Raw genomic sequence first — 9,901 nt, forward strand, 5'->3', positions numbered from 1 at the left:
ATATGCGATTCTGATGCCGAACGATCGGGAGAAAGATCAAAAGAATATAAAGTATAGCCATCTTTATAATCCCGGTAGGATATATTTGTAAATTTATGGTGATTAATACATCCTATATCTTCAAATAATGATATAAAATTTCTTGCGTATATGCTATTTGTATAATCGGGCGTGTACGGTTTTGATGGGATCATTTGGTTGTCTTTTAATAGACATATATAATTTAAATTGTAATTTTTAAAATTGAAAGGATTATATTTTACATTTCCATTAAATGCGGTATTAGAAACTAAACCGATAGTCATTCTATAAGGTAATTGCCCAATTACTGCATTTGAGATATTAGTAGACTGTATTCCGCTACTTAAAGTAAAAACTTTTATATCTGCTCTTCGAAATGGCATTTTTATGACACCCGTTTGCAATGCTTTTTCTATGCCTATTTGAACAGATGAACTAACATCTACTTTATTAATTTTTAAAGATGCATTTTTAATAATAATTTTATAGTTATCATTAGATGCCATTAAAGCAAAATTATCCTTAGATCTTTCCAATTTAATTCTTAAATCTACGTTATTAATTAACAATTTAGGTTGATGCGACAAATCAATATGTAATCGTCCTACTAAATCTATTAGTTTACTTTGTTTAGCAACATTAAATCTTTTAGTCAATCCCTCATTATTTTCTTCTATCGAATCCATATATTGTGCAGTATCTTTATAAAATAATGCACTTGTTAAAAATGTTTTTTGAGCATCCTTTGAATAAAATAATAAGGCATCTAAAATCGCCCGATATGGATAATTAACATTTGAAATAATTTGCTTGTCGTTTAGAAAAACAGTACATTGTGAAAACAAACTATTTAAAAAATAATTAACAGGTACAACTTTTTCATCAGCTCCCACATCTGTTCCATCCTTTTTGGCAATTTTTACTTGAACATGCAGATAAATTGAATGTAAGTCGATATAATTTTCACCAGAACCGGATACATAAAATTCAATAGGTGCACGACTGTCAGAAATTGTCGCAATTGGGTGAACTATAACTTCCGATGTACTGTCGATAGCGAGTTGAGTCGAAACGGTACTAAATAAATCCAACTCACTTTTAGTGCAGGGGCACGAATGGGGGTCCATTTTCTCATTCGGTAAATATATCTTGTACTTTCCGTCTTTTATTCTGTGACTGAACTAATCTTCTCAATCGTTTTCTTTTTATACCCGATCCGCTTTGTACTTTTTTAACTATATCATCTTTGATTTCGCTGCCGATATCTTTTAAATGCGCTTTTGTTGACTCTTTAAATGATTTTCCCGCAATTACGTCTGATCCAACACCCGTGGCAAGATTTAATACTTTTCGTCCAAGATATTTTCCAACTTTCCTAAGGATAGGTATAGATTGACGAAATAAATCTCCAAAAAATCCATAACCACGCTGTATTTGGGGCCCTGAAAAATAACCTCTTCCTCCCATTCCCAAACGGTGCCTGAATATTAAATCGGGAGTCAATACGCTACCTCCTGCTTGATTGCAGTAATAATTTATACAAACTTTTGGATCGAGCTTCATTTTGCTGCTCTCAAAGACAAACTAATGCAAACAAATAAAACTATGTTATATTTATAACTGTTTAAAAGATAAAATTAATATTGTTTTTCCTCCAAAAAAAACAATTTCTTTTCCACCTACAGATCTCAGTTCGATTTCTATAATATCAATATAATTTTTCTTTAACGGAAAATACAAAGGTGTCGGGTAAACTCTATTTATCTGTTCTTCTTTCTCAGTCATAACCGGTATAACTCTTAATAATGGTGCAGTTATATCTCCGACATGATGAGAAGCAATAATATTCGAATAAATAAAAATTTCCGAAATTCCTGCAGACATTTCAATAGGATAGCGACTTATATATTCACCGGGTGGAAATTTTACAGTTGTGAACCCAAGAAAATCTTTTAATTCATTTCCAAATTTTACAGAAATATTCAATGGAACTTTTAAAATAACCTTATTATTTGGTAGTAATGCTAATTTTACATGTTTAAAAATTCCCAGAAATTTTTCAGGAGACGAATATAACCCTATAGGAATAAATATTTTTTCATCTCTATAAGTTTTCTTAATTACTTGTTTTTTTCTATTTTTTTCCACAAAAGTAAAAAATTGTCCAGAGTAATCCTGTGTTGATAATCGAAAATTATAAATTGAACTACCCCTTAATACAATATCTTTGTTGGGTAAATTTAGCATATAAAGTAATTTTGACGAATGATCTACAGTAACATGCAACTCGTGCGCATCTTTTATATTTATATTTACAGTTTGATTATTTTCGTCAAAAATAAATTCAGCTAATTTAGAACCCGTTATTTTAATTATATTTTCATTTATTATATTAATCAATTTCTTCTTATCATCTGTAATGGCAGTTAATGGAATCATATACGATTTATCTGGCAGTAGCTCATCTTTTTCTTTTACAGTTTCTTCAAATGTAACAACGTAATCATTATTGTGATTAGATATATTAAACCAATTTCTTGGAATAATAACTTCTGTAAGTCCAACTCCCCAATTTCCATGTAAATTAATAGGAGGGCTCATTTTCACCATAAAACGAGACTGTGTATTCTCAGGAAACAAGTCCATACTTGCATTACTTATTAACGTTACGAAAAAGTCTGATTGCATCATTTTGTTACCTTTTGTAATTCTTCGGTATAGAACCTTCCTTCTAAAATCTCGTTATGTGTATCTTTTAATACGTAAGTCGGAGGATGCGATAGAAATCGATCGTGAATAACAAATATTTCCTTTGTCCACCCTGGCAGATATCCGCGACTAAATGTTTTACGTATTTTCGAAATTCTAACTAAATCACCAATATTAAATTTAAATTTACTTTTCCTTTTTATATCATATAGCCTGCCAAAAATTGTACCGTAATGCAATGGACCAACTTCAGATGGAGCCATCCCGATACTTCTATGAAAACTATTATTATATCCTTTTACAATATCGTTTAATTTATCAATATATTGATAAGAATTACGATAAGTAAATAATCTATATATTTTATTTCGTAAAGTTTTATTTAATCTCTCAACCACAGAAGCTTTAGTATCTGAATGAGTTGAATAGTGATTAATTTTATATTTTTTAAACAAATTTTTTACTAATCTATTATAAAATTCGGTTCCTTTATCAGTTTGTACATTTTTTGGAATATTTCGTTTAAAAATAATCTGAAATGCCTCCGAAACAGATTTAGGTTTTTTATCCTTTATTGGCACAACGTAACAATATTTACTAAATACATCAATTACTGTTAATAAATATTTTATCCCTTTATTATATCGGGAAAATTGCTTTAACACAATTAAATCAGCCTGCCATAAATCATTAGGATGAAAAGCTTTAGTTTTTCTTCGAGAATATTTAACTCTTACAGGTTTATGTAGAGAATAAACAGATTGAGAAGATAACCATTTTCTGACAGTAGATCTCGATAAATTAGAAGCTTTAACTAGTTTACTCACTCCTCCGAACGATGCCGAAGATTTCGGGTTATAGTATATTGATTTCAATAGTTTCTCCATTCGGGACTCTTCTTCCTCTTTTTCGATGACTTTTTCCACTGGTAAAATACTCTTGGAGAAATTGTAGAAAAAATTTCTTCGGGACTTTCGACTGGCGTCGGTTGATATCTTGGTTTTTCGCCGATTTCGGGTAGAGTTGCCAAACCTTTATTTCCTATCCATTCTCTGGGAACATTTATTTTTCTTACAGCTTCCCAAAAAACGTTAAAGCCCACTGGAGATAACGGCGTTTTTCGATTTCTCATTAAGTGCGAAATTAAATCCACCATATTACTGCCCCCCACGGGGCTGCCACTAACTGTTAATTCACCCTTTGTATTCCATCCGTAATGATTTTGTCTCAATTTATCAATTAAGTGAGGAATATATTTTTGATATAGTTGCGGTACAGATATAGTTATTTGTTTAATAAATGCATCCTCACCATTATCGTCAGCAGAGGGTTTTTCATCGAGCAGTTCTTGATTTTCATCGGACACAACAGATACTCTGACTGGCTCTTTCGGGGCATGGACGGTTCTCTGATATCTCGAAATCAACTGACTTAGTAATTTGACTTTACTATCGTCAGATAAATCAGTACTCTCGAGTAATTCTTCGATATTATTTCCAATTCTTATTTCAGGTTTAATTTTATACGCAGCCAACAATTCGGGAGGAACCAGTGCCATTTGCTTTGCCATTAAATTCTTTTTCCTATTACTTTACCAATTAATCCTCCTGCCATAGACAAAAGTGGTGCCAATAGAAGAGGAAGGAATCCACCAGATTGATTAACCAAAATTTTTTTCTTGGTATTTAAAGGGACTTGTTTTTCACTTAATTTCCTAATTATTTTTTTATATTTTCGTAATTTATGAACATTAGCGGGTATATTTCCCCTCCGCAAATTATCACATATTTCGCACAAAACTTTAACTTGATCGGGAGTGGCCTCTTTCAATATCGCTTTTCGTTGAGAGGGAGTAGTTTTGGCTAAAAATGCTAGCATATGATAATTTTTCTTTACGTTTTTCATTTTATCGGTAAGTATATCCAAACAATACCTTGTTCATCCGGAAAACACGAATCCCGCACCGAAAGTTTCTTGTCCGTTTTGGGATGAAAATCCAATAACAAATAACCAAAATCCTTCTCTGTTGCTTTTTTATATGCATCCATTAAAAAATTACATTTTCCTGCAAAAGCTTGTCTGCCCAAACAACTTACTTGACTTTCATCCCGATTATTTTTAAATAAAATCAAATAATGCGTATTTAATGTTATATCTCTCATAATTCTATTTTTTGGAAACAAATTTTGCATTATCAAGATCACACTTACATTATAATGGTGCGACTCTGTTGTAAACAGAAACGCAGTTTTTGAACCAAGTTCGTGCATCAAATCATCAATTATTACCAAATCCCATCCTTGTACAGATTCAGGTAGGCCATACATAAATGTAATTTCTTTTTCATCTCGAAAAAACGGCAAATATACAGAATAACACCATAAAATTTTCTTAAATGGTTTATCATAAATTTTACAACGAATAATTTTTCTTACTAATGTAGTCTTTCCGCATTGTGACGGTCCAGCAATTATGCAGTTACTTGGATGTTTAAAATACATATCAATCGATTTTATGAACTTTAGTAAATTTATAATGTTTCGATCCACAATTTATCTCTCTAAATATTAATATATTCCTTTTATTCTTTTCAACATAAACTTCCCTCATAACATCTGAACATTCCTCAAACGAATGATATAAGTTGTTACTAACTTCGTTAATTCTACCGTCATCATCAACAATTACAAAACCAAATTTTCCATTACCTTTCCATATTTCTCCGTTAACTTTAAAATAACGCAAAACAATAGGAAAATTATCAGGAATATCGAAAGAAAAATTATTTACCGCAGCAATGCAACTATCAAGTGACTTGTACAAACGGGGAGAAACAGAATAATTTCTGTTACTGTCGTATGTAATAATAAAACCGTATGCTTCCATGACCGATCCTAGCATTAAAATAAATTCTACAATATCTTAAAATTTAATTTATATCAAAATTCAACCAATCATAAGATAAGTATTAATAAATTATTTGTAAAATTATTTACTTGACAATTTTTGTGATTCGTATGTGTCATTTGACTAATTACTACCCGGATAATCCAAAGTTGTGTTTTTTTGTTTTTTTGTTTTTTCTTTTTGCTTCCTTGAAGTTTGAAATAACGAAGTTTTACTGTATAGAAAAGGGTCGGACTTAACGCAGGTTTTCTTTATTGTTATCATTTACAAACTTGTCCCTACTCTCGAAATTAGACTTTTTATCATTTTAGTCTGCAAAGACTAAAATGATAAAACCCGCCCACGCTGTCGTTTCGGATGACTTTCTATCGCGTGGCAAGGGAGGTGAGCAAGTCAACAGGCGGCGTTGAAAGACAGGAGACAGGTTTAACATACAAATAAAGCATTTATTATATAACTAACTAGTAAAATACAAAAGTTACAATAAGTTTAATACATTTATTGCTAATTGCGATTATATAGGCGATTATACAGTAGCATACAGGCTAACCTTTCTCAAAAGTGTTTAATCTAACGGGAAGGCCTATGTTTGGGGAGAGAGATCGTTGGGTTTAAAATATTTACCTCTAGGTGATAATGATGACAACGTGCGGCGATTAAGTTCTGTGTGGAAGTTCTACCGGGATCTTCTCCTTTGACGAAGTTGGTGGAGCCGAGAATGGCACACCTATCGAGTATTACTTCCGAGTGATTGCCCTGAGCTTCCGGTGTTTCGCTCATTTATAGAATTATCGTAGGGAAGGAACCACGTGATCGTCCCTTGTTGACGATGACTTGCATTTTCTGACACTTATGTGTCAACTTTCCCATCAACTTGTTGATACATCCAGTGGCCTTCGCTTTAATTCTCCGTTTTTTCTATCGGAGTTATTTATACCTTTTTTCTGGCAACTGCGTTAAAATCGCGGATTTCACACTAGATAAAAATTGTATTATAAAAAATATATAAATACAGTATATATTCATTTATTGGTTAAATTTGATTTAGTATTTCATGACTTTTATAGTAATGTGGTCTTCAAACTTATAGTCATGTACCGAATACAAATCCCTGAGTACTCCTTTGTGTAGACCAGGTGTAGACTGTAGTCTTATTTCTACATATTTTGTGTCTTGTCAGATTATCACTGAAATGCAATTACAATGCGAAGCGATAGTGTTGAAGAGCGTTAAAAATCTATCGACAATCGCATTTAACATAGAAAGATTTATGAGTGGAGTGAGACGATAATGAATGAGCTCATTTCTTATAACAAATAACAAAATTTAATTATATCGAATAAAATGAAAATACAAAGAAAAATTCAAATGAGATAAGCCTGCAATAAACTAAATTACATACAATAAGTTCTAGGTCTTCCACGTGAAGGTACCAATATAATCTATCTTAATCTAACTAATCTATCTCGCGAAAGAGAGAGATTGCAATAATACCATAGTTTTTATACTACCTTAATACGCTTCTTCTTATATGTTCATTTAAATTGAGGAGATTCTTTTATTTGAACCTGTAGTTTTGTTGAAGTATGGCCTAATCAAACTGCTTAACATATATGTCTAATTCGGAATCGTCTTGATCGCCGTCGATTTGCGCCAATTAGTACGGCGAATTCTCTTCCACGAACTGCGCAAAAAGGGGGAAAATAGTCCCTTTTTATAGAGATGACCTAATAGCGTGTGCAAAGGCCTCACCCTTTCTGACTCACCCTTTAAGTCGGCCGTAAGAAAGGAAATCAACTTCCTTTCAAAATTGAAAGTATTGTACATCGGTCGATTTTAAAATTTATAATATTTACAACAATAATATTTTTTCCATTTGAAATTAAAACAACATTTATCATAAAAACTCTCCATATAATTAACCTCTAAATCAGGATTTTCAAACTTTATTTTATTTTACTTCCGTATGGCAATCCGGAAAAAGTGACCCTTCCCCATGAATTTTACATTCTTCGATTCAGGGGACATTGAAACGTTGAAAAATGCAAAAAGTTGAGGGTTTTTCTGTATGTACGGATGTTACTGTGTGAATTTATTCATCCTTTTTGACGCTTAATAACTTCTGTGCTTGAGGGTTTGTTTATTAGGGAGAAGGATTTTGTTAAATTTTTTTGTTAAAGGTCAGGGAATGGGGAAATAAGAGAGGCTGTGTGTCATATCTGAAGTAAAGTCGGACTTAATGAGGATTTTACTCGTTATTAGCTTTTACAATTTTGCATAAAACCAACTCCTACCTTCAAAATTAAAGCTCTTAGCTATTTTATAAGAATTAAAAAAATAAAATTTTTTAAAATAAAATATCAAAACAGATGGCGCCAACAAAACTTTAAACGTTGCCCGGAAAGTTAATCAACTCGTTGCTGGATTTTTTTAGATCATGTAGAGAAGTTATGTACAAGACTCTTACGTTTGACAACTCTTCTGCTGTTACTCTTTCTCAGTTCTTCAGTTATTGTTTACTCTTTGCCATTGAATAAGCTACAACCCAAAGCGAACTTCAGCAGATACAGGCTTAAGCACATGTTTCTTTATACACACGGGGCATAGAATCTGTGAGATCCCAGCTATTTTCAGCTAATTTTTAATGTGAAATTATTTGTGGTTATGTTTAACGTTTCTTCAGAATGAAAAGAAATGTTTTTGGCAATACACTAGTATAGTACGATTGTGCTATTCAGAACCCCAGGTAATTCGAACCCCTTGTAATTCATACAGTTTTTATCATTCCTCCAACTAAAATAATAGACGTCTCAACTATAGATTTGCAGTTCGTGTGTAATGTACACATAATTCATGTACTGTGAGCATTGCTGTTCATTCTTTATGCGACCTTATTTAACATAACAATAATTCTAACGTCTATATTACAGCATTAAAAAATGGCCTCATAATGCTTACATTTTGAGGCCATCATATCCTTATCATCATATCCCCGTTATACCGAAATATTATTGGTTTCAATTAGTTCGGATCAGCGAGATCATACTGAATATGCATAAGTTGCAGTAGTTTCATTGCGATGTTTATGATAAAATAAATTAATTTATTCAAAAATAAACACGTGTAATTTGCTTGGTTCCACCACAATTTATAATTTTTTCAATTATAAAACAAATGCATATTAATAATTAATCTAAGATAAATCATAAGAAATGATGCCCGTGATATTATAAACAGGCATAAATTATGGAGTCTGCTAACTGATAAAGTATTGTTTCCACAAACAGAAACATTACTGCAAAATGATTAAACTTTCACAGTTGCAATTGAAACAGACGTACTCGTGTAAAGCAGAAAAATCTGTATGACACAAAAGTGAATGTTAACGTGAAAACCGAGCATATTCTTTATTTTCATGTGAAATTACATTTTCGATTCCATTATAGCAAATACTAACAAGTTTCTTTGTGGAAAGTATGTGACACATTTCGTGGATAAGTATAATTAATATTTAGTAAATCTTTTTGAATACAGGATGATTCAACAGGTCTTGGACGAACTTTCAAGATAGATCAATAATACACAAAGATACCATTTTTAAATATGAACGGTAGCCGCGAACACCACCGGAATGTTTCAGAGGGCATTGTTTGTCGGAAATTGAGTATTGAGGTGACTGTGGGGTTACCTCAAAGGCTTTTATTACGAAATCGCCCTAGCCTCTGACGCTGATCTCGTCACAAGAGTCATTGAGGCGCACATGTGTTCATGAAGAGGCTGGTATTTTTGGGCACGTTTGCCAATCCATGTGCCAACGTAGTGAGGCATTGTATTACTGCTGGTGGAAAGAACTTTGAGCACCTCCTCTGAGTTTCTAAACATACTGTAAATCTAATAAACACGTTGTACAAATTACGTGTGTCCTTTCTACAGGATTCTTCCTGTTCATCTAGCAAATTGTGGTTGGCATTTGCGGCTACATGTTCCTACGTAAAAGTGATATGTTCTTGCATTCCTGACCAATTTTTTAAGTTTATCTAAGACTTTTCGTATCACCTTGTATAGACAGTAAGTAATCTACTACTAAGCTATATTTTACTGCGGTAAGATTCGAATACGTAGTCATCTGTAAGAAAGAACTCATTTTTAGCGAGATTCAAATCCTTGAATCGTCGCAGTATTTTAGATAAAATAAGTTCAGTAACAAAGCAAAATAATGAAAGTATATATCCTATGATAAGTAACGCAAACGCACTCGAAAACT

At 32.2% G+C, this 9,901-nt stretch overlaps 1 protein-coding gene across 1 annotated transcript; it reads right to left on the bottom strand.

Annotated features, from left to right (window-relative positions):
* Window positions 1-263: 263 nt before the first annotated feature.
* LOC136979822 (uncharacterized protein F54H12.2-like) lies at window positions 264-1,148 on the bottom strand (the record flags this gene model as incomplete). Its single annotated transcript, XM_067275850.1, has 1 exon — window positions 264-1,148. A coding segment is annotated over exon 1 (885 nt), but the record flags the coding sequence as incomplete, so codon positions are not given.
* Between the last annotated feature and the right edge of the window lie 8,753 nt (window positions 1,149-9,901).

The sequence above is a fragment of the Centruroides vittatus genome, unplaced genomic scaffold, assembly GCF_030686945.1.
Source record: "Centruroides vittatus isolate TY-2023 unplaced genomic scaffold, ASM3068694v2 contig_644, whole genome shotgun sequence".
Classification (NCBI taxonomy): Eukaryota; Metazoa; Arthropoda; class Arachnida; order Scorpiones; family Buthidae; genus Centruroides; species Centruroides vittatus.